At 37.1% G+C, this 25820-nt stretch overlaps 1 protein-coding gene across 2 annotated transcripts; it reads left to right on the forward strand.

Annotated features, from left to right (window-relative positions):
* Window positions 1-6769: 6769 nt before the first annotated feature.
* On the forward strand, window positions 6770-25784 carry septin4a (septin 4a). Of its 2 annotated transcripts, XM_066645405.1 has the most exons (13): window positions 6825-6882; window positions 7151-7158; window positions 8587-8901; window positions 9695-9791; window positions 9926-10012; window positions 10251-10374; window positions 10460-10594; window positions 10998-11115; window positions 13643-13744; window positions 14976-15072; window positions 15364-15526; window positions 16195-16288; window positions 24951-25784. In XM_066645405.1, exons 1-13 carry the CDS (start codon window positions 6825-6827, stop codon window positions 25008-25010), a joined length of 1458 nt encoding a protein of 485 aa, XP_066501502.1. In that variant the 3' UTR covers window positions 25011-25784. The 2 variants fall into 2 exon arrangements, with proteins under 2 accessions (XP_066501501.1, XP_066501502.1); XM_066645404.1 differs by lacking the exon at window positions 7151-7158 and having other exon boundaries at window positions 6770-6882.
* Window positions 25785-25820: the final 36 nt, after the last annotated feature.

Genomic DNA, 25820 nt, shown 5'->3' on the forward strand with positions numbered 1-25820 from the left:
TTCTATTCTATTCTTCAGTTTTTTATAGCTTCTTGATTAAATTCTATTCTATTCTTCAGTTTTTTATAGCTTCTTGATCAAATTAAACCATTTATTTAAAATGCTTATGATTATGAGGAAATGCAGTTCCTTCTGGTTTGTTTATGTTCAGAATATCTGTGTCTTTGAAGGCAGATTGGTATATATGAGGAGAAGAACGACTGTTGTTTGTAATTGGCTGAATTTTAACTTGTCTATAAGTTTGTGATAATATCCTGAAAATATTGTGTAGTTTGATCCAGGCATTAGATTTGCATTAAAATGAGATGTCTGGTTCAAATCACTGCAATTCTAAACCATGTTTGTCACTTATTTTCTCTAGAGAAAAAGCATTTAATGCTTAGAATGACCATGTTTAATTTTCCAGATCATTCCCTTTAAGCCTCTATACTAAGTCTTGTTGTTTCAACCAGTTTGGAAACTGTATTCAATCAAACAGAAACAAATTGTATAAATCAAACACAAGGAATATTTGCTTTGTGTCTAACTGTTATTCAAACTTTATCCAACCTCTCTCCAGGTAAAAGTAATGCACTGCCTGGATCACCCTAACATCCTAATTAGCATATGTACCAGGATTCACTGAAGGAAACCATCGAAAAAATTGTTCAGTTTTGTAGAATTTTGGTCTGTGTTTACTTTCATGCTGTTATTGCTCTCCCAAATTTTGAGTCAGTTCCTAAATAAATATCTGAAAAAAAATCTGAAACTGCAAAAATAAGTCAATATTACCAACCAATGAAGCAAAAAATAAAGCAATATCCTCACCTTTTCATGATTTTCAATGTTTGGAAGGCTCTTTGCTGCTTTTCTGTTGTCTGTACAGAGAGAGGAAGCGTAGCATCAAGCCACTTTTTTTTTTTTTTTACTTGTTTACCGACGCCAGTCTTTATAAACACATTAGACTGTTGTCCAGTGCACAAACAGACTGGAGAGCATCAAATGGTGAGGAAACAGCTTGTGAACTTTATTTTTAAAAAAAGTGGGGGGTTTTTTGCAGTCATGAACGTCACGTTTAATAGGCAAATTATTTGGTTATGCAAACATGTCCTTTAATTGTAGTAATGCTAATGCACAGGTATGAGTTATGTGGTCCTTGGTTCAATCCCACCTCAGGTCACTCTGAGTAATTTAGTGTTTCCTTGTTTTTGCTCCCACAGTGGCCAAAAAAAACAAAAACAAAAAAAAAACATCCTGGTTGGTGAGATCGATTTGCAGATGAGAGTTTTAGTTACACAAACTTGTTCTGAAAGAAATATTATTGGTTCAGAGATATAACCAATGAAATTGTACTGGGGGTGGGGCAAAATAGGACCAAAATTTGAAAGCAAAAAAAAAAAAAAACTAACTTTCCCGCAGTGCAAGATTGTGGTTGTGCAGCTGAGAAAATCAAAGCATACTTTCACATAAGTAAGAATTTTTCAGTCTTATTTGTTTTATGTGTTTATTTGAGTTTATATTATTTAGCAAACTTAAACTAAGTAAGTGCAAGTTAGCTGATTTACCTCACTGTACCATGCACCACCAACTGAGAAGAGGCCCCGGGTAGACTCAGGACACACCGCCTCGGAGATATAATCCTCTTGATCTCTTTGATCCCTTTTGAAAATAATAAATAAGTATTTAATTAAAATGTATTTTATTTTAGTTTGTACGTTATCAAAATGTAATTCTATGAAGATTATGGCAATCTTGTAACATCTAAAATATTTTAATATTTAAAATATTTTGTCGCTCTTAATACACGTCACAACTTCCAATGTGCGACACCCGCCAGTGTGCGGTTTCTTGAACTTTTTGACAGCTGACTGCACGGCGCCAGTAAAAGGATGACGACATGCAGAGAGGACAGTATTTTTGTTTGCTGCCAGTGGATAATTTAAGTTTGGCTTTTTTTTTTACCCATTAGTACAAGGACTCAAATAGACATTGAGTATTTTACTAACCTTCAACCCAATGCCTTTTTAAAAATGTTTTGTTGCATGCAGAAATGTTATTTCATTTTTCTGCAGTCGTTCATTAATTTCATAAATGTAACACATTATAGTTTGTTTATACATAGCACAAAGGCAAAAAAAACCCTGTTATATGCAGTTATTTCATGTAAAATTTCAAAAGGATTTTGTGGCTCCCAGTGTTTTCTTTACTGTGTGAAACCGGTCCAAATGGCTCTTTGAGTGGTAAAGGTTGCCGACCCATGTCCTAGCGTGTCCCAAGTCCTCCTCCTCCCAGTCAGCTGCACTCGGCTACAGCCCCAAGCAGGGGTCGTATACAGGACATCCTTCTCGGACGCCGCATCCACCTCAAGCGGACGTGTGGGGGAAAATATATATATATATTCTCTTGGAGGCGAGAGCTGAAATCATTCTGGACAGTCCTGCCAGCCTATCCCTGCAGACCTGCACTGCACATGTAGGCCTACCAGGTCTTTCTGGCAGTTTTCCCTGTCATCCGATTCAACTCCCCACAAGATGGTGATCGGAACTTTGTGTTCGTTATGGACAAAACATGCATTGGACATTATTCCACCCGCATTCTCCAAGAAGGGCGAATACTCTGAACCGGCGTTGGGTGCGAACACAGTTTTCCTCCCTGCGTGCCGAAGCCACGTCAAGGCGACGCTCTTGTTTACCGGGACAAATTCCAACGCTACGACTGCCAGCTGGGGACCGACAAGTGACTTCATTGGTTCACTAATAAAATATCATCCAATTGCAGCACGACACCCCCGCACGTCACCGCAAGTTAAGGACAGTCCAACAGCTCTGAAGCAACAGTTTCAGGACGATGAGTTGTCATCTACCGTTAGCGTTGGGGTTAGTAGTTGGGTAAGAATTATGGCAAGCGGGTAGCGGTTTCGGAACGCGTCACGCAGAGCTGGCACAAGACTCAAAAATTGCATGTTCGACAGCTGCTGGTTCAGAACTGGTGTCCTAAAACCGGGGTGATGTGTAGCAGCATGGCGCCGCAAATGAATGCTTCCCCAGTAATCTATGGTCAAGCTTTCGCTGACATCTAATGCTGTGTGCCTTACACGGCTGCCTCACTAGGGAGGAGGGCAGCGCACTATGGAAGGGGAAAACTGTCTGTGTGTCTAACATATGCTGCTTTTTTATGTTGAAGGACAGACATTTAGACCCTTTCTTGGTTATAGGAGCCACTGTGTAATGGCCTATAGGAGCGGGGAGAGTCCACATGCTCCTGATTCCTTCCCTGGCAGGGCAAACCTGGAGGGGGAGAGAATAAGCGCGGAAGGGAGCGTGGAGAACTAATGGAAAGCACAACAGCTAATGGTGATTTCGATGTTAGTAAGCTAGTTTCACAATCACTAATAGATCATTTTTAGGATATTTTTTTTTTGTTCCTATGAAATGACAATGGCCATGTAATGTTAAATTACACACTAGTCACCATAAAAATGACAAAAGAGCATGAGAAAATGTAGATTTTGAATTCACGTTACACAAAAATGCTTTAAATCTCATTCGTACACCCAGTATAAACTCATTAAAACAAAGGCTCATTTTGTTTAGTTTTTTCTTTTTTTAAACCTTTAACTCATTATGCCAAATTCTTACCCTGTACAGTTTAAGAATTGCATACGTCAGACGATAATTACTTACTGGTAACTAAAGAGGAACAACGCACTTTGGATCAATTACATGACGAATCGGTCACGCTAAAATATTTTGGGTGTAAGTGAGCGGTGTATGAAATCTGTATATTTCTTTCTCATTAAATCACGCTTCCTCCAGGTAGGGCTTTAGAACCTGCCCCAAGTGAAGGAGTTCAAGCTTCTCTAGATCTCGTTTACGGCTAACGGGAAGAGGGATCGTGAGATAGACCATGGGTTAGGTGCAGCGTTTGCAGTAATGCTGTCGCTATAACGATCCGTCGTTTTAAAGAGGGAGCCAAGCCATAAAGCAAAGCTCCCAATTTACCAGTCAATGTATGTCCCCACAATCACCTATGGAATCGAACTGAAAGTAGTTTGAGGTTCATCAGGCGTTTGATAATAACAACCCCTTAGTGCCCCCACTGAAGTGTACCAAGCACGAGTAACTGGGGGGGAATGTAGCCAGTTTAGAGTGGTACTGCCCTGAGGGCAGGGGGAATGTAGCTTCTGCTCTGAGGGCAGGGGGAATGTAGCTAGTGTAGAGTGGTACTGCTCTGAGGGCAGGGGGAATGTAGCTAGTGTAGAGTGGTACTGCTCTGAGGGCAGGGGGAATGTAGCTACTTCTCTGAGGGCAGGAGAAACTGAATATATGCATATATGTACACTTCATGAAAAATATTTTGAGCTGGGGTTACACAGTACATATCAGCTTATAGACATCAAATCAATGGACAGTCGTTTACTCAGAAAAATGTAAAGGGATGGAATTAATTTTGAACTGTTTGATGTTTGTAAAGCAGAAAATGTGAACATTTCCAGAGTGTGGCTAAGAGTGGCCAGAGTGTAGACATAAGGTTAATAACACAGTATGTTTAAACATTTCAATCAAAATTTAATAGTGTATAATCCAAAAAAGTAAAGAGAATACTTACAAGGCAATGATAGCTGATTTCAGTTGTTTCATTGTTTATCGTGTGGAAATATTTCGAATGGATGTACTGCATGTGTATGCACACTTTTATAGCAAAACATTACAAATTAGTGCTAAAAATGGAAATGCATTAAATGTTTTAATTAAATGTTTTAATGGTTTAAAATGAATTTTTCCTTTTGCATAAACTTTTAAAGCTTAAGGAATTATGAGTATTGTGCTTCCTTCAGAAAATGTATATATTTTTATTTACTCTGAATTTCTGTGTTTTGTTTCAAAACAGTACTTTCTTTCTCCATACATTCCTGAAGCTGTTGCCGGTACTGCTGCAAATAAGTAATGGTTTGCTGCTATATGGCTCTGATATCATGGGCAAATGTTCAAAACCTGCCAGCCACTTTTCACACCTGGTGTAGAAATGACTGTAAGCACATATACTGGAAATTATATAATAAAAATTATTTCATCTGGCTGATGGAGATTCTCAATTGGAGGTAACTTTAAGGATCCTTATGGAAGACTTACTCTAGGAACTGCAGAAAGTTTATATGTGTATTTGGTTTGTTTGTTTGTTTGTTTTTGTTTGTTTTTTTATTTATAAACAGATTTAATCTATTAAATTAGCTTGGTCAAATCAGTTATTGAAGATATTGTAAATATGTACTAAAATATTTCCCATTGTCTCATAAGCTATGTAAAGTCTACATTTAATGTTGCTGAAAAAGACATAACACGAAATCAGTTTGTTCATTCAAACAGTTGTAGAAAGTGTTTGTTCAGAAAAAGTCTCTTTAGTTATGTTGTGTTTAACCTCGATTTATGTATATATTACTATCTGCTGCCTATGGTACCAAGAACATTCCTGGATAAGCGGTTACAGATAATGAATGAATGAATGCTGGTGTTTCCCTTCTACCATAAATGATGTCTAGGTGGCAGAACATTTTAGTCACAATTTTCATAGTCAAACAATTCATTCCACCTTACATGTCTGTTTTATTGCCGTTATTCGCCAGCTTCTTGAATTATCTGTTCCACCTTAAACAGGTAAATATTTTTCAAACACAATTCTTACTCCTTTATTTGTTTGAAACACACACACCACTGCCTCAGTTTCTTTAAACCACCAGTCTAACAAGCAATGGTATACACCTTTCAATCATGTTGTTATTCACCTTCTTCATATAAAACACACCAAAAACGCAGCCCTAACACCTTTAAATTGTCACTATGCTGTATTTTTTATATATTTTTCAGAAATTATTTCATGTTACCCTGAAATGGATTAAGTGGAAAAGATGATGATGATGATGATGATGATTTCCTGTTTCCTGTTCAGGAGAAAATTAGGCAGCTTTGGCTCTGTTCTGAAGCCAGTGTTGCTGCTTCTAAATTGTCTCCACTTTTCAAACACAAGGCTGATATTTCCTCTCATTTTACTCCGTCTCTGGTCATGGATATCTTTTGGGTCTGGTAAAATATAACATCAACCCTGTTCACTTGGTCATTTCATGGCTGTGAGACACTTTGTAGATCTGGCCACACGGTGGACTGTAAAATGATTGGACAGATGGCGGGATCACAGACAGGACCTCAGAGGGCGGGCTCACAGGAGCTCCGCTCAGGACTGTGTGCTCTTCTCAAAGAGAACATACTGCTTCAGTTCTGTGAGAGGCAGCAGTGTTTTAACTTTTACTGTTTCTTTAATCTATGATCACACACCCTTGACATCTTATGACTAAGTACAGTAAATATCTTACAGATTACCCCTTTAAAAATATATTATTCAATTTTAAAGTGGCAGGAACAGAAAAAAATGATTAACAATTAGAATAATTTTAATCCACTTGTCTGCAACCACACTGGTTTTGTATAAATGTAAACACTCACTTCAAGCTTTTGACCACTACTGTATGTATATACTACTTTGAACAGGAACTAGTGCAACGTGGTAACATTTGAGTGCTGCTCCAATGCGCCAGTAAAGCTTTCTGAACTAAGTTTCAGATTTAATGTTCTACAGTCATCTCTGCCTGGTCGCAGTTTTTAGCAGCTGCTTTAAATTAAATGTAGGCTTGAATTTCAGAACCCCAGAAAGCTGTGAGTAATGCTCTCAGCAGACAGGAGAGGTGCTTTAATCCTGTTGTGTATCGGCACGGATATAGGGCTCCTCTGGGAATTTGGTAAACACGGTGACGACGAGGAGACGTAAATTTTCAAATGTAAATTTCAGAAAATATGGACCATCCTACGTCGACCACCAACCGCTTCGTAAATGCCATGTTCAAACAACGAGGTGAGGATTTATTTTTCATTTGTTTAGTGATGTAACAACAGAGGAAGCGTCATTTATACACATATTCAAAACAGCGTTCAACGAGAGACCACACTAGTGTTTCTCAAGTGTATTTATGCAGTTTTGATCATATTTAATGTATCATATAGACTAATGTATATATGTAGGGAGCAGGAAGATGTTTTGTTCAGCCGAAGGTTTCTATTTACCAGTTGATTTTTTTTCTTCTTCTTCTTCTTCTTCATGATGGCACATGCATGTGGAAAAGACTCTGAGGTAGGGATATACTGTGATACGGTAGTTTTTAGTTGTAGGGAAATGAATAACTATGTGTTTTTTTTTTTTTTTTTTGTTGTTTTGTTTGGTTTCTGCTGCAGACATGAGCACATTTCTACCACCCCCACTTTTACCCAGGTCTTACAGCAGATCAGGCATTAGTGTGAGGCCTTAATCAGCCTGTAGTGGGAGCTGACTAATAAGAAGTGACAGGTTTTCCACAGGCACACATTGCTTGCAGCGTTAAGTGCTATCATGGTACACGTAATAGGGAATATCATCACTTTTTACCATCTCAGTTTAATGAAACCTTTGAAATGTGAAGCCATCCACTGAGTTTGGAAAAAAAATTACATGAATGTGATGTTAAGAAAATTATTTTACAGTGATTGATAGGAACCAGGGGTCACAATATTTACCACACACACTGTTCAGACACATAATTATTACTTGAATTATTAATGAATTAATACCAGAAGTAAATACAATTTTACAGGGTCATCTGCCAAATGATATATATTAGGCAGCAAGTAAGGTCAGATATTGACACTGATGTGTCAGAAACAGGATAATGTGCAAGGATAAATATCTGAGTATCTTAGACACATTTTGATGACTATAAGTCTGGGTCAGCGCATCTTCAAATTATGTGGTGTTCCTGGCATGTAGCTGTTAAAGCCTACAGAAAGTGATCCAAGGAAGGACAGCTGATGGACCGATTGAAGGGTGATGGGCACCCAGTTGTCTTCAATTCATGTGACAGAGCAGAGGCTATCACATCTGGTCCAATCACACAGAAGAGTTATAATAGAAAAGTGAAGAGACTATGTATGGGGTTGTGTAGACACTGACCAGACAGAGTGCTCATGCTGACCCCTGTCCACTTCGGAAAGCACTTACATTGTGTATATGAGCATTAGAACTGGACAATAGGGCAACCAAACTTTCATTGGTCTAACAAATTACACTTTCTTTTACATCATGTGGACAGGCAGGGCTTAAAAGGTCCAGTGGTAATGTTTTGGTGTCAGATATTATAGGGCACTTTCAGACTTTCATGTTGTGGAGTGCATGTACAGATGGGTCAGGGGTGTTTAGGCAGCTTGAGAGGGACCTACGCCATATTAGACTGGTGGTTTAAATGTTATAGCTCATTAAAATAATGTATTTATGATTTTTGAAAAATTAGATTTTGATGTCATCTAGATACTTATTTGACTGACAAATGAAACTATAGGTGGTAAATTATGTTACGGTTCTATTACCATTTTGCACACGAAACACAAAAATACCATGCTGTGTTCAAGTTTTGATAAGCATTAGGAAGGTTTTGACTTACTTTTTTGCCTTTTTTTAACGTGTAGCAATCAATAAGTTGAATATTTTCTAACATCGGCTTCCATTCATCTTATCTGCGCAATGTCACAGTTGTCCAGTTTAGCCATAGAGGATCCTGCAGCTGCAGAACTGGGGTATACCATGCGAGATATGCCACCAAGGGCAGGCCACACATTTCCTGGCCGAGAAAATCCTCTGATGGACAGAGAGCCAGATGGCAGTGCTGGTCTTCACACCCCTGGCACACCCACCTTCTTGCGGCCGATAGGAAGAAGCCTACTGGGCTCAGAGCCAGAGCTACTGCACCGCAGCCAGCTGAGTTCCACCAGCTCACTGGAGTCTCCTCTCAGCCCCTCACAAGCCAAGAGCCCCTGGAACCGATTTGATCCTTATGACTCCATTGAGGTAAACTTTCAAAGTTTTTTTTTTGTTGTTAGAAATCAGTATTTTTAAAGCAGTGGTTCCTGTTTTTCTTTTGTCTCTAATAATGAGCCAAGTCAGGTTTCTGAAATTTGCCCAGTCTTTTTGATCATGGTAAAATCATATTGCAAGTGAATCTTTTTTCATAAAAATTAAATGACAGTATAAAATAAATTTAAGAATCAATAAACAAAAACAATTAATTTTACACTTTAATATCCCAATAATAATTTTCCCTGTGGTTGGCAACATTAGAGTTTGGATGGCTTTAAAGCAATGTTTTACTCAAAGATTATTTTTTACCAGAAGTGAATCTGTTTTTTTAATAATATCTAGTTAAAGGAACACTAGATAATATTTTTGCCTTAAAATTACAGCTTCAAAATAATTGTGATGCTCTTCTGACCTGTAATAGGGAGGATAGAGCTTCTGTCACTGCTAATCTGGGCTCAGCCCTGCAGAAACCTCACTATGTAATTTTTGGAGGAGGGTAGGATATCCCCGTACCCTTTCCCCTTTGATTTCAGGACAGTCATGCTAAAGTAAATTATACTCTGCAACTCAACAGAAATACCAAATTAAAGCAATCTATGACTTGTAGCTATTAGTTATAAGAAAAATGTCTAAGGGAAGAGTTTAAGGTATTAAATTTATCTTGAGGTTCAGGATCACTTATTTGTGGGATGTTGTTGTTATGGTTTGGTCTCAAAAGATGTGGGATTTTGTACGTCATGGAATCATCCTCAAAATTTGTCAGTCATTTTGCAATGTTTTTTAGGATCAAGATAAGGAATATGTGGGCTTTGCAACACTTCCTAACCAAGTGCACAGAAAATCTGTGAAGAAAGGCTTTGCCTTCACACTTATGGTGGCTGGTGAGCTCATTGTACTTCACAGTCAATAAGAAGTTTGAGAAAGTTTACAGTTAAACTGTATTAGGATATAAATGCACCATCTAACCGTCTTTTTTTTTTTTTTTTTTTTTTTTTTTTTTTTTTTGTGACACCAGGGGAGTCTGGTTTAGGAAAGTCCACACTGATCAACAGTCTTTTCCTGACAGACCTCTACAAGGACAGGAGAATGCTGAATGCTGAGGGTAAGTCTGAAAGGTCTCCTTTATAAACATACTGAGAAAACTGAAAGCATTCACACAGTTTATGTTCAGAGTAAAAAAAAATATGGCATCAAATTATCAGAAGCCATGTTTACCCGTTTTAAGAAAAATACATTGGCAGTAAGTTATGTAATGTATAGGAGACTGTTTAGATAGTTATGAAATACATTTATTGAAACATGTGTTAGTCGCTGCATTTGCTTTTTTGCCCTGCACATAGAGAGGATCAAACAGACGGTAGAAATCATTAAACACACGACTGGCATTGAGGAGAAGGGAGTCAAGCTCAAGCTCACTATTGTGGACACACCAGGGTTTGGGGACGCTGTCAACAACATAGAGAGGTGATGAAATGTTGTAGTAAGAGAAACTGTAGCTGTAAGACTCCTCTAGCATTCCCTAACCATAGGTTCTCTACATTTTTTTTAGCTGGAAGCCAATAGTGGATTATATTGACCAGCAGTTTGAGCAGTTCTTCAGGGATGAGAGTGGTTTGAATCGTAAGAATATTCAGGACAACCGAGTGCACTGCTGCCTCTACTTCATCTCACCTTATGGCCATGGGTAAAGATAAAATTCAAATAATACATATTACTGTATCTGCAGAGGTTTGTCGACACCCTTTATAATTAGTGAATTCAACTACTTTGTATAGATTCCATAGGATAGTATTAAATGAAAGGGCATGCTCTGAAGCAACTTCACAAGAGCCTAAGGACTCCATGCTCAATGATAAGTATTGACAAGTGGGGTGTAAAGCCCCCAACATAGGGCTGTCTATAAGTGGGACTGTGTTCTCTGTAGTGATGGAGCCCTATTCAGTAACTTTGTGTGAATTTTGAATGAGCCGGTGTCCATTCTTAGCTATATAATGTATGTTGCTGTTATACTTTTATGACGATATTAATAAATGACTGGTTTAGCACTGAATACATTACCTGAGCTATATGTCAATTTGTCTCCCCAGTCTCAGACCTATTGATGTGGAGTTTATGAAGGCGCTACATGAAAAGGTCAACATTGTGCCTGTGCTGGCCAAAGCAGACTGCCTCACACCAAAGGAACTGACACTGAAGAAAATTAAGGTGTTATGTTGTTATACAGTTATATTGTGGATTATATTTATTGTACAAATTCTGTTCAAAAAAGTTAGCAGGGCGTCACTAGAGACGAATGCTTAGGGGGGCTAAGCTTTAACCAGGGGGGTCTGGGGTAATTGCCTCATGGCAGCAAATTTCTTTGACAAAATACATATTTTAACAAAGCCACAAGGAGCTGCCTTTACAAAAAAAATATATCCTTATACAGGTAAAAAGTTGTGAGCAACTCATTATATACAGGTATCCGTAAAATATACCATCAGAATGTCTGGAAAGAACATAAACATCAATTCAGCCTTCCGTAAATGCTTTCATTGTTACTTTCCCTTCATCAATAATCAGGTGTCCTCTGCTAGCCTAATGCTATTTCAACTAGTGCATCAGTGTCTTTTCAATTAGGTCAATTAAAGATTGTAACAAGCATTATTTTTTAATTTTTGTCTTTATTTTTTTTGTTGTCAGACATTTACTAAGCCAACTGCCATCAGGACAGTCGGTGCCTGTCAGTAGCCTTTTTGAACAATGACAAAGCGAAATCTGTCCATGTATTTTGCAACTACTGTATTACCAGTTTAAAATAACTGTTATTTTAAATTGATAATTACAATAAGATTTGAAGTGAAAGAATCTTATTGGTGTAAGTGTCTAAAGGACAATCTCGCCCTTATTATCATATGACCATAATGTCATATACTTAATTATTAATTTAGGACTCTTTATTAACTTTAACAAGTTGTTAATCTATATAAAATTATCGAATATGATTTTTATGTATAAAGAATTACTTTGATTCGAAAATGTATCTGTGATGTGTTGAGGGAGAATGAAATGTAGTTTCTCCAGGACACTACAGCACTGACCTGCTGCTCTCAGCACTACTGTAAAACAAACCCCTGTAGGAGGGACTGTGACTCCATTGGCTGCACACTGAATGATGGACAGATAGCTATTGCTGGTGATTGGCTAAAAAAGGTGATGACCAATGAAAAGCGTGCTCTCTGTGGAGCTGTGGGGAATTAGCCCCTCGCTCCGGTTGAGCGAGAGTTGCTTGTTTCTGTCTCAAACCATTGCCATTGACAAAACGTGGCCCGTGTCAGTTTAAAACAGAAGGCATATTCCAAATAAGGGATGATTCCGTATTTTACGGGACGTTTGGCAACACTACGTGCGCGTAATAGGTCAAGAAAACAATATAGACCATTAGCCAATGGCGTGAAATAGATATTCAGTCAAAGCAGCAGCTCCCCCAGGTCCTAGTGGGCCCAAGTTTCATTATATTGTTAACATGGAGACAGAGCGAACTGTTTTTGAAAATGAAAGAATTTGGGGGCTAAAGAACATTTAGGGGGGGCTACAGCTCCCTTAAAACATGTCCATGTAAGTTAGGACAACAAACAAACAACAGTGATTTTCAAATTAATTTTATTTCTTATTCAACAGAAAACAGCAGAAAATTAATCCCAACATGAGCAGAAAATCTTAGTTTATTTAAAATATTTTACAAATACAATAAAACAACTATATAAAATGTGAAAAGTGAAGAAAAGTTTGTCTGCATTACCCCTACAGTTTACATGTGTACTGCCCCTTTGCTGAGGAGGTGCACAACCTACATGCAAAACAAAAGTAGGATACGGGAGGCAGCCAGGATGCGTACACAAATACATAATTAAGAGCAAGTATATCTCTACCCTTAAGGGTACATGTATATTACTTTTAGTTCGTTCATTCATTATCTGTAATCACTTATCCAGTTCAGGGTCGAGGTGGAGCCAGAGGCTACCTGGAATCATTGGGCACAAGGCAGGAATACACCCTGGAGGGGGCGCCAATCCACCTATCAACGTGTGTTTTTGGACTGTGTGAGGAAACCGGAGCACCCGGAGGAAACCCACGCAGACACTGGGAGATCACATCAACTCCTCACAGACAGTCACCCGGAGCGGGAATCGAACCCACAACCTCCAGGCCCCTGGAGGTGTGACTGTGACACTACCTGCTTCGCCCCCGTGCCACTCTATTACTTTTAGTTAGGGGAGATAATTGTACAATGTTCTATACGAATTTAATATTTTAAATTTGTTTTAATACATATACACCATTTCATCTTCAGGATGTATATAATATTATTTTATTTTGCACAGTTCTGTAAGCAATACATACAAATATTCCACTCTCCTTCTGGAGAAAAGAATGTATTGTACCGTTAGGGAATGCAACTGGACATTAAAACCACTGTTGTATCTTTTTAAAGGTACGTTTACAATCTTTGTTCCTTTAGTGACAATAATTTAACTGTACAATCCCTTTCTCAGAAGAGAGTGTATTTACAGTTCAGTTTGATGCAAGCAGCATGTTTCAAAAAAGGAGCTTGTTTGAATTGGCATTGTTCTCTCTTCTCTCCCTTTTTTTACGATTGTGGCTTGTACATTATACAGTATTTGGTGTGTAGGTCTCAGTACAGAAAACATTAGACAGAGCATATAATGTTTAAATATGTGTTGCCCTCCAGATTCGTGAGGAGATTCAGACATTTGGGATCAACATCTATCAGTTTCCTGACTGTGACTCAGACGAAGATGAAGAATTCAGACTCCAAGACCAAGATCTCAAAGTATTGCAAAGCATTATTGCAATAATTTGTAATATGTCTGTGTCTATGATGTCTTTTAGTGCACTGGTGCCCTGTCCAGACTGTATTTCAGCCTTGAGCCCAGTGATTATGGGTATCTCGGAACCCATTAGGAACCTGAACTAGATGAAGCTGTTGAAAATTAGTGAATGAATGAGAACTCCAGCAGATTTGTACTTGATCTTTTATATGCATCTCATCTCATATATGCATCTGGCATATCATCCATTTTCATGGACACTAATTTCTCTATGTACAGAAACGTATGTACTAAATACTCACATACAATGTAACCCATTGGGTGGATACTGATTTCCAGGAATGAGCCTTTAAGAAACTTTTATTTAGTACTTGATTATGTTTTGCAATTTGGAATTAATTGCTATACTCTGACAATACAGCTCAGAGGATAAAACTGACAATAATCATTACCCAAAAACTGAAGTTCTGATTAGGGCTTCTCTCTGGCCTGAAATTTAGGTTTGAACTCAAAAACAAGCTGTAATAAAAATAATTTAATATAAGATATAAAGGAAGAACACTATTGTCATAATTTGTTTAAATTCTGACAATTAAATTAACCAAATATTTAGTCAAACATAAATTTCCAAACCTTAAAGGTTTTTCATCTGCGTAAACCTTCCACAAAATCCTGTTTCCACACTGCAGCCCTGACATAGCACAGCCAGCATTCACCTCTACACACATCTCTAAAACTCTGTTTATTTTACATGCAATAGATTACAATACACCATAATATGTAAAAATTATTTCAGATATGTTATGTTTAGATCATATTAATAATAATATTAGCAACACTTCAAATCAGTGGGAAAATCACATCAGATCTGAACAAATTAAGCCACTGCCCAATGACTTCTATCTAAGGTATAATGATCAGAAAAAAATGCCAAGAAAGAACAATTATGTGCAGGGAAATTAAAAAAATAAAAATATGTAAACTGTTCCAGAGTAGTCCTCAAGAAAGCTGCATGGAGGTTATTAGATGATCTTAATATTAATAGTCAACTTAATACCTGTTGGTTTTCACAAAGAAACATTTGGAAGATGTGATAGATAGAGATTAATTTGAAAAGGTATTTTTTTTAGTTATTGCCTCAAAAACTGAAGGCCGTTTATTTTAGAGGTTTTTAGGTTATTTTAGAGGTCTCTTTGTTTTCAGTCTTATATGCTCTCTCTGTTTATTCTATAGGAGAGTATTCCCTTCGCTCTGGTGGGCAGTAACATTCTGGTAGAAAGCAAAGGCAGGAGGTTCCGGGGCCGTATGTATCCCTGGGGTGTGGTGGAAGGTACCCATTTTTCTCTGCATTCTTCACAGTGCTCCTATAATGACTTTACATGACTCATGCTGCTTTGTCTCTCTGTAACATGCATTGTTCAAGAGAATATTTGCCCAAGCTATCTCAGCATGAATGTGGAACAGTTCCCAGAAATGAAATAACAGACCACCATTATCATTGCTAGACTATGTATAATGGCTGCTAGTCAGAGACAATTTAATCAAGCACTTGATTTTATAGGTATATGGCCCATCTAAAGTGCATTGATGTGAGAATGATGTGGATTTACTGTTGTTCCAGTGGAGAACCCCGCCCACTCAGACTTCTTGAAGCTGAGGAACATGCTGGTGCGCACACACATGCAGGACCTGAAGGATGTGACGCGAGAGACGCATTATGAGAACTATCGAGCTCAGTGCATCCAAAACATGACCCGCATGGTGGTCAGAGAGAGAAAACGCAGGTTAGCACCCAGGACAAAACACATACACACTATACACACAGCGCGGAGAAGCGAGCTGACGTAGTGAAGCAGTCGAGTCGAGATCCGTCTCCTGAACTAAATGTTTGAACTAAAAGTTTGTCAAATGCGAAAATGATGTGAATTTGCAGGGTGTATATATAGGGCTGAGAGGAGGAGTTCGGGCGTGGTCCTACTCCTAAAATTATGTTATTACATAACTTCAATTGGAGAGACATGCTGACATTACGGTAATGTCTTTTACTGAGATTTCTATAGTTATTTCAGCAGCACAATACTAGATTCTGCACATGTTACAAAACCATGGCTTTGTAGACATAAAATGTGTGTGCTTAGATGACCTGCCTGCAGTCCCGTTTTGTCTCCTGTGGCACTTCATGAAGAGAACAATGAGTCAATACTGATCACAAGCTGTTAAGCAGCCGAAGTCTTGTCTCAAGCAAAAATGTACAGAAATTCCTTTTTTCAAACCACAACAATTAATATCCTTAGTTCCCAAATGACTGAACAGTGTAAAGGTAAGGAAAGGTGTGGTAACACAGTGGTAAACATATCTTTGTCTACAAAACCTGTCACTTGAGCAGTGTACGTTCAATATTGCTTTTTCAGCTCTGATCACTTGTCCACTTTTCTGTGTCAACTTGTGGCAGTCTGTGTAATCAAATGAGAGACAGCACCACAGACTTACCTCTGGTTCCTGTGGACAGTGAAACCGAGCGCCTCATTTGGGAGAAAGATGAGGAGGTAAGTAAGTATAATTGGCTTCATTATGTCAATTAATTTAAAATGATGTGACAAATGATGTCACAAAGCAGCTTTACATATGTCTCAAGGTCCTATAAGTAGTAGTAGATCAATAACATGTAACACAAAATAAAACCCAAGTTAAACAAGCTGTAAGTCACAGTGATGGGGAAAACCTCCCTTGAAGCTGGAGGAAGAAACCTGTGGAGGGACCAAGACTCACGTGGGGGACAAACTTCCTCTGATCAAATCCATTTGGAAATTATTGATTGCCACTGTAACATCATATTAATCTGCTAATATGCTCTAGTGTAGAATTTATGAGAAATAATGAGGGGATTAGTACTTGGAGTCCGTAGGAATTTCAAGTGTTGGTAGTGGAGGGTGGGGATTTAGTCCAAGGCCTATAGCAGTAGGTGGAGTGTTGTGAATAGCATGATACCCAGGCATTCAATCCTCCCACAGTGTCAGACAGACAGTTTCTCTGAAAAATTAATTAAGATTGTTTGTTTTGTTTTGTTTTGGCTTTATGGGGCAAGTAGGATATTAACATGTTTTATCTCATTTAGAATGTGAAGACACTTATAGCACCAGCATCCCAGCGGTCGGAGACCCTGGCAGTTAGATCTCAATCTATGTTAGGCAGGACAAGTGGACAGTCGGTTACTCAAAAAAGATTTTGGTTCTGTTTTAGCTGTGTGGAGCATTAGCCATTTCCAAGTGAGATGAGTGTGGAGAGCCAGAGGAAACCCTAGGAAACAATAATTACCTAAAACTTAGACTTGAAGATTGCGTCTACCCTGAAAATTATCTAGGAGATTATTCCAGAGTTAGGGGCTTTATAAGAAAAAGCATCCCCTTCTTAAAGGGAATGTTCTCTCTGGTTGTTTACATTCTGAAGCTAAGCGTCTTTTAAGGTGGAACAATGTGTTTAAGGATGTTAAAAGGTATGTGGCCGAAGTTGAACTTGTCTGTAAGTTTTTAATTCACTCTTCGAATTACCACAGAAAATTGTTTGAAACTCAAGTTGTTTAGTTTTGTAGCACTTTCGGTAATGCAGTTAGCCATGTCCTGAATTTGGAGACATTTCTAGCAAATGGCAAGGAAACATCAAGTGTTTTTTTATTATTATTACAATCGTTACTACGCCTTTAAGTCTTCTGAATTCTGGGCGGTAATAAGAAGCCAGTGACAACATCTACTCAGTCGTGGTGGTTCGTAATAGAACACGAGGTCACATATGTACTCAGGAGTGAGACCATGCAATGTCAGTAAGACAGTGTTATAATCGATACTGACATTTGGCGCAACACAGGGGTAGTGTCGCAGTCACACAGCTCCAGGGACCTGGAAGTTGTAGGCTCAAGTCCCGCTCCGGGTGACTGTCTGTGTGGAGTTTGGTGTGTTCTCCCCGTGTCTGCGACTGAAGTCAAGCCAGCCTCCACTTGGAAAAGCTTGGTCAAGCCAGCCCCCACTTAGATTTGGTGGAACGTCATATTCTGAACATTACGGTAATGAATGTCTGTAAAATTAATTTCAAATTTAAATAATTATTAAAAGGAAACCTTTAGTTTGCACAGAACAATTTCACTTCATAATCATAGTACAACACATGATTATGTCACTCATGTAATATGAAGTCATTCTGATGTGTCATTTCAAAATAAAGGCCATTTGAATTGTCCCATTTCTGTAAATTTAATTCCAAATTTAAATAATTATTAAAAAGAAACCTTTAGTTTGCACAGAACAACTTCACTTCATAATCATAGTACCACACCTGATTATGTCACTCAATTAATATAAAGTCATTCTGATGTTTCATTTCAAAATAAAAGCCCATTGAATTGTCCCATTTCTGTAAATTTAATTTCAAATTTAAATAATTATTAAAAAGAAACCTTTAGTTTGCACAGAACAATTTCACTTCATAATCATAGTACCACACCTGATTATGTCACTCACTTCATATGAAGTCATTCTGATGTGTCATTTCAAAATAAAAGCCCATTGAATTGTCCCATTTCTGTAAATTTATTTCCAAATTTAAATAATTATTAAAAGGAAACCTTTAGTTTGCACAGAACAAATTCACTTCATAATCATAGTACCACACCTGATTATGTCACTCACTTCATATGAAGTCATTCTGATGTGTCATTTCAAAATAAAAGCTCTTTGAATTGTCCCATTTCTGTAAATTTATTTCCAAAATTTAGATCATTATTAAAAAGAAACCTTTAGATTGCACAGACCAATTTCATTTCATAGTCATAGTACAACACCTGATTATGTCACTCATGTAATATGAAGTCATTCTGATGTGTCATTTCAAAATAAAAGCCCATTGAATTGTCCCATTTCTGTACATTTATTTCCAAATTTAAATAATTATTAAAAGGAAACCTTTAGATTGCACAGAACAATTTCACTTCATAATCATAGTACAACACCTGATTATGTCACTCAATTAATATGAAGTCATTCTGATGTTTCATTTCAAAATAAAGGCCCTTTGAATTGTCCCATTTCTGTAAATTTAATTTCAAATTTAAATAATTATTAAAAAGAAACCTTTAGATTGCACAGACCAATTTCACTTCATAATCATAGTACCACACCTGATTATGTCACTCACTTCATATGAAGTCATTCTGATGTGTCATTTCAAAATAAAAGCTCTTTGAATTGTCCCATTTCTGTAAATTTATTTCCAAAATTTAGATCATTATTAAAAAGAAACCTTTAGATTGCACAGACCAATTTCATTTCATAGTCATAGTACAACACCTGATTATGTCACTCATGTAATATGAAGTCATTCTGATGTGTCATTTCAAAATAAAGGCCATTTGAATTGTCCCATTTCTGTAAATTTAATTTCAAATTTATATCATTATTAAATGTGAACCATTAGTTTGCACAGAACAATTTCATTTCATAATCATAGTACCACACCTGATTATGTCACTCACTTAATATGAAGTCATTCTGATGTATCATTCCAAAATAAAGGCCCTTTGAATTGTCCCATGTCTGTAAAATTAATTTCAAATTTAAATAATTATTAAAAAGAAACCTTTAGTTTGCACAGATTAATTTCACTTCATAATCATAGTACCACACCTGATTATGTCACTCATTAAATATCAAGTCATTCTGATGTGTCATTTTAAAATAAAAGCTCTTTGAATTGTCCCATTTCTGTAAATTTAATTCCAAATTTATATCATTATTAAATGTGAACCATTAGTTTGCACAGAACAATTTCACTTCATAATCATAGTACCACACCTGATTATGTCACTCAATTAATATAAAGTCATTCTGATGTGTCATTTCAAAATAAAGGCCCTTTGAATTGTCCCATTTCTGTAAATTTAATTTCAAATTTAAATAATTATTAAAAAGAAACCTTTAGTTTGCACAGAACAATTTCACTTCATAATCATAGTACAACACCTGATTATGTCACTCAATTAATATAAAGTCATTCTGATGTGTCATTTCAAAATAAAAGCCCATTGAATTGTCCCATTTCTGTAAATTTATTTCCAAATTTAAATAATTATTAAAAGGAAACCTTTAGTTTGCACAGAACAATTTCACTTCATAATCATAGTACCACACCTGATTATGTCACTCATTAAATATCAAGTCATTCTGATGTGTTATTTTAAAATAAAAGCTCTTTGAATTGTCCCATTTCTGTAAATTTAATTCCAAATTTATATCATTATTAAATGTGAACCATTAGTTTGCACAGAACAATTTCACTTCATAATCATAGTACCACACCTGATTATGTCACTCACTGAATATGAAGTCATTCTGATGTGCCATTTTAAAAAAGAACTATTGTAAATGATCACATTTCAGCTATATTCACTCCGGATGTTGGAATTGTTATTAAAAGGAATCCTCCAGTTTGCACACACCACTTTCACTTTATAATGAAAGTACACCCCCTAAATATATGTCTCTCACTTAATATCAAGTCATTCTTGTGTGCCATTTCAGATTAGGACCACTGTAATCAATCAGATTTAAATTATATTCACTGTAGATGTTGAGATTGTTAATAAAAGGAATCCTCCAGTTTGTAAACACTACTTTCACTTCATAATGATAGTACAGCACATGCAAGCATCAATCATTTAATGTCATACTATTTTAGTGTGTCTAATTTGTTCATCCACTCATTACATCCAGATCACATTACTGATATAATGCACGACGCGGTTCCTCAGCGCCTTCAAGAGTAGTCGACTCATGTACCGAGTGATTACTCCAGTGTGAATCGAAGGAACTGGCGTTAGAAGCGTGCTGGAGTCACCCCCTCGCTGGTGGATTACCCCTTCAGGTCCGGGGAAATTTTTTGGGGGGGGGTTAAGGGTGGGGGCTGTTAGCCTCCGACTTCAGGACAAGGGAAGTGCGGCTAACAGGGGCGCACCTCTGGGGGATCCATGGTTAAAGAAATCCCTCAAGAGTTCGCCCATCAGACCCCCTAAACCCTTAACAGTTCCAGTACAGGACGTCGTTGCAGGGCCCCCCAGGACCAGGAGCGGCTGGTGCCACCTTCACGGAGACAGGAGCGGCTGGTGCCGCCTTCACAGAGACAGGAGCGGCTGGTGCCGCCTTCACAGAGACAGGAGCGGCGGGTGCCGCCTTCATGGAGACCTCCAGACGTGCCAAGAGGCTTGCAAGCTTCTCCTGGAGATCAGGAGGGAGTGCAGCAACGTCCTTGGGAGCAGACGGCCCTGCGACGACGTCCACGGAGACAAGAGGCCCTGCGACGACGTCCACAGAGACAGGAGGCCCTGCGACGACGTCCACGGAGGCAGGAGGCCCTGCGACGACGTCCACGGAGGCAGGAGGCCCTGCGACGACGTCCACGGAGGCAGGAGGCCCTGCGACGACGCCACGGAGGCAGGGGGCCCTGCGACGACGTCCTGTACTGGAACTGTTAAGGGTTTAGGGGGTCTGATGGGCGAACTCTTGAGGGATTTCTTTAACCATGGATCCCCCAGAGGTGCGCCCCTGTTAGCCGCACTTCCCTTGTCCTGAAGTCGGTGGCTAACAGCCCCCCCCCAAAAAATTTCCCCGGACCTGAAGGGGTAATCCACCAGCGAGGGGGTGACTCCAGCACGCTTCTAACGCCAGTTCCTTCGATTCACACTGGAGTAATCACTCGGTACATGAGTCGACTACTCTTGAAGGCGCTGAGGAACCGCGTCGTGCATTATATCAGTAATGTGATCTGGATGTAATGAGTGGATGAACAAATTAGACACACTAAAATAGTATGACATTAAATGATTGATGCTTGCATGTGCTGTACTATCATTATGAAGTGAAAGTAGTGTTTACAAACTGGAGGATTCCTTTTATTAACAATCTCAACATCTACAGTGAATATAATTTAAATCTGATTGATTACAGTGGTCCTAATCTGAAATGGCACACAAGAATGACTTGATATTAAGTGAGAGACATATATTTAGGGGGTGTACTTTCATTATAAAGTGAAAGTGGTGTGTGCAAACTGGAGGATTCCTTTTAATAACAATTCCAACATCCGGAGTGAATATAGCTGAAATGTGATCATTTACAATAGTTCTTTTTTAAAATGGCACATCAGAATGACTTCATATTCAGTGAGTGACATAATCAGGTGTGGTACTATGATTATGAAGTGAAATTGTTCTGTGCAAACTAATGGTTCACATTTAATAATGATATAAATTTGGAATTAAATTTACAGAAATGGGACAATTCAAAGAGCTTTTATTTTAAAATAACACATCAGAATGACTTGATATTTAATGAGTGACATAATCAGGTGTGGTACTATGATTATGAAGTGAAATTGTTCTGTGCAAACTAAAGGTTTCCTTTTAATAATTATTTAAATTTGGAAATAAATTTACAGAAATGGGACAATTCAATGGGCTTTTATTTTGAAATGACACATCAGAATGACTTTATATTAATTGAGTGACATAATCAGGTGTTGTACTATGATTATGAAGTGAAATTGTTCTGTGCAAACTAAAGGTTTCTTTTTAATAATTATTTAAATTTGAAATTAAATTTACAGAAATGGGACAATTCAAAGGGCCTTTATTTTGAAATGACACATCAGAATGACTTTATATTAATTGAGTGACATAATCAGGTGTGGTACTATGATTATGAAGTGAAATTGTTCTGTGCAAACTAAAGGTTTCTTTTTAATAATTATTTAAATTTGAAATTAATTTTACAGACATGGGACAATTCAAAGGGCCTTTATTTTGGAATGATACATCAGAATGACTTCATATTAAGTGAGTGACATAATCAGGTGTGGTACTATGATTATGAAGTGAAATTGTTCTGTGCAATCTAAAGGTTTCCTTTTAATAATTATTTAAATTTGGAAATAAATTTACAGAAATGGGACAATTCAATGGGCTTTTATTTTGAAATGACACATCAGAATGACTTCATATTACATGAGTGACATAATCAGGTGTTGTACTATGACTATGAAATGAAATTGGTCTGTGCAATCTAAAGGTTTCTTTTTAATAATGATCTAAATTTTGGAAATAAATTTACAGAAATGGGACAATTCAAAGAGCTTTTATTTTGAAATGACACATCAGAATGACTTCATATGAAGTGAGTGACATAATCAGGTGTGGTACTATGATTATGAAGTGAAATTGTTCTGTGCAAACTAAAGGTTTCCTTTTAATAATTATTTAAATTTGGAAATAAATTTACAGAAATGGGACAATTCAATGGGCTTTTATTTTGAAATGACACATCAGAATGACTTCATATGAAGTGAGTGACATAATCAGGTGTGGTACTATGATTATGAAGTGAAATTGTTCTGTGCAAACTAAAGGTTTCTTTTTAATAATTATTTACATTTGGAATTAAATTTACAGAAATGGGACAATTCAAATGGCCTTTATTTTGAAATGACACATCAGAATGACTTCATATTACATGAGTGACATAATCAGGTGTTGTACTATGATTATGAAGTGAAATTGTTCTGTGCAATCTAAAGGTTTCTTTTTAATAATGATCTAAATGTTGGAAATAAATTTACAGAAATGGGACAATTCAAAGAGCTTTTATTTTGAAATGACACATCAGAATGACTTTATATGAAGTGAGTGACATAATCAGGTGTGGTACTATGATTATGAAGTGAAATTGTTCTGTGCAAACTAAAGGTTTCCTTTTAATAATTATTTAAATTTGGAAATAAATTTACAGAAATGGGACAATTCAATGGGCTTTTATTTTGAAATGACACATCAGAATGACTTCATATGAAGTGAGTGACATAATCAGGTGTGGTACTATGATTATGAAGTGAAATTGTTCTGTGCAAACTAAAGGTTTCTTTTTAATAATTATTTACATTTGGAATTAAATTTACAGAAATGGGACAATTCAAATGGCCTTTATTTTGAAATGACACATCAGAATGACTTCATATTACATGAGTGACATAATCAGGTGTTGTACTATGATTATGAAGTGAAATTGTTCTGTGCAAACTAAAGGTTTCTTTTTAATAATTATTTACATTTGAAATTAAATTTACAGAAATGGGACAATTCAAAGGGCCTTTATTTTGAAATGACACATCAGAATGACTTTATATTAATTGAGTGACATAATCAGGTGTTGTACTATGATTATGAAGTGAAATTGTTCTGTGCAATCTAAAGGTTTCCTTTTAATAATTATTTAAACTTGGAAATAAATTTACAGACATAGGACTACACAAAGGGCCTTTTTTTTTAAATGGCACATCAGAGTGACTTGAGAGTCATGTCCTAAAATCTTCATCATTTCCACAAAATAGCAAATATTTGTTGTTTATCCATTTATTATTTGTTTAGAAAATTATTTATTATTACATACATTTCCTGTCATTGACTTTTGGCTTTTATTTAGAAATTTGTTCCTCTGCACGCTATTACCGTAATGTTCAGAATACGACGTTCCACCAAATCTAAGTGGGGGCTGGCTTGACCAAGCTTTTCCAAGTGGAGGCTGGCTTGACTTCAGTTGTCTGCGTGGGTTTCCTCAGAGTCCAAAAACATGGTTCAATATGGTCCAAAAACACACATTGGTAGGTGGATTGACTACTCAAGTGTCCACAGGTGTGAGTGAGTGTGTGTCGCCCTATGAAGGACTCGGACCAGTTGTTAGAAAATTGTTGTGAGGATTTTATTGCATTCATGCTGAATGATTAGTTCTGCTTCACAAAATCCAGCTCAACGCAGTGGTCATGGATTGAGAATGGAGAATAGAGTAGTGTGTGTAACACTAGTCGATGGTGATCTAGACTTGTTTGGCTACGCAAGTGCATCCCATTTTTTTGGTTAATATTTTTGTTTTGTTTTGTTTTTTATGCATATGAAAACCTGTGTCAGCAGAATTAAAATGGTGGCTGCTGGATACAAACTGCTGGAAATTGAATGCACATTAAAGGATTTATTTTTGAAGGGCTACTTAATTAAAAAAAAAACAACTAGTATATGTCTCCCTGTTTTTCTGCTTTTGCAATGCAAATATAGTCATTATAAAACTTAAAGTTAATTTGTTGACATCAGTTAATCAGGTGATTTTGATTTCTTTCCTACAGCTGTGGAGAATGCAAGAAGTGCTGCAGAGAATCCAAAGCCAGATGCGGTACGGCCATTGAAATGGGCTGAATGGGCTGAAATTTGCCCTTATTCATGTTATTTTTGTTTATATTTTGATCATCCAACTGATTATATCTCACAGTTAAGTTACATACATAACTTCACTTTAATTTTCACTTGTAGAAACAAGTCTAGAGACTGAACTGCATGAAAATACCCCATTTGTGTGTTGTAACTGAAGATACTATATTTTCTGAATTGCGTTTGATTGAATTCAGTGTTCTTTTTCAATGGTGTTTCCCCTCTGCTGCAAGGTTTGCTTAACACAGTTCAGAGGTCTTCAATTTCGGACCTTTGATCCAGGTTCCAGTCCAGATTTTTTATTAAAATAGCTTGCTAGTATTAAACCTATCCCTTCAGGTGCATTAGCAGTTGCAGCTATAGTGTCATGCTGGTCATTTTAAAATCCCGGTCTGGACACTGGATCCAAGGTTCCGGATTTGAAGACCTCTGGCATTGTGGATAATGGACGAAGCATGACATGATTACCAGCTAGGGCAGGAACCACACACCACCATTAAGAGTCTTTTTGAATGACTCCCAACATTGTGTTAGTTTACATTTGGATTGTAAAAAGTGAATGAACTACCATCCTTTACTTTTTCTAAGCTTACATTATATTGGTTGTATAGTTCTTTTTTATCCAAGTATCTAATTTTGCAATTACAGTTCAGTGATATATGAATCCTAAGGTAATAACTGTTCTTCCAAAAGATATCAGACCAAAGTGTATGTTTTCAGTGTTTTTTTTTTTTTTTTTTGTAAAAATATATTTGACAAGTATTTTCTTAGCTGCTTTATGTCAGGAC

The sequence above is a fragment of the Hoplias malabaricus genome, chromosome 15, assembly GCF_029633855.1.
Source record: "Hoplias malabaricus isolate fHopMal1 chromosome 15, fHopMal1.hap1, whole genome shotgun sequence".
In the NCBI taxonomy this organism is placed as follows: domain Eukaryota; kingdom Metazoa; phylum Chordata; class Actinopteri; order Characiformes; family Erythrinidae; genus Hoplias; species Hoplias malabaricus.

Bases quoted from the DNA above. Each gene is read 5' to 3' on its own strand.
- septin4a (XM_066645405.1), top strand. From the start codon at position 6,825: ATGGACCATCCTACGTCGACCACCAACCGCTTCGTAAATGCCATGTTC. The intron at 15,073-15,363 runs GTACCCATTTTT...CTGTTGTTCCAG, and splicing joins TCCCTGGGGTGTGGTGGAAG to TGGAGAACCCCGCCCACTCA. The intron at 15,527-16,194 runs GTTAGCACCCAG...AACTTGTGGCAG, and splicing joins GTCAGAGAGAGAAAACGCAG to TCTGTGTAATCAAATGAGAG.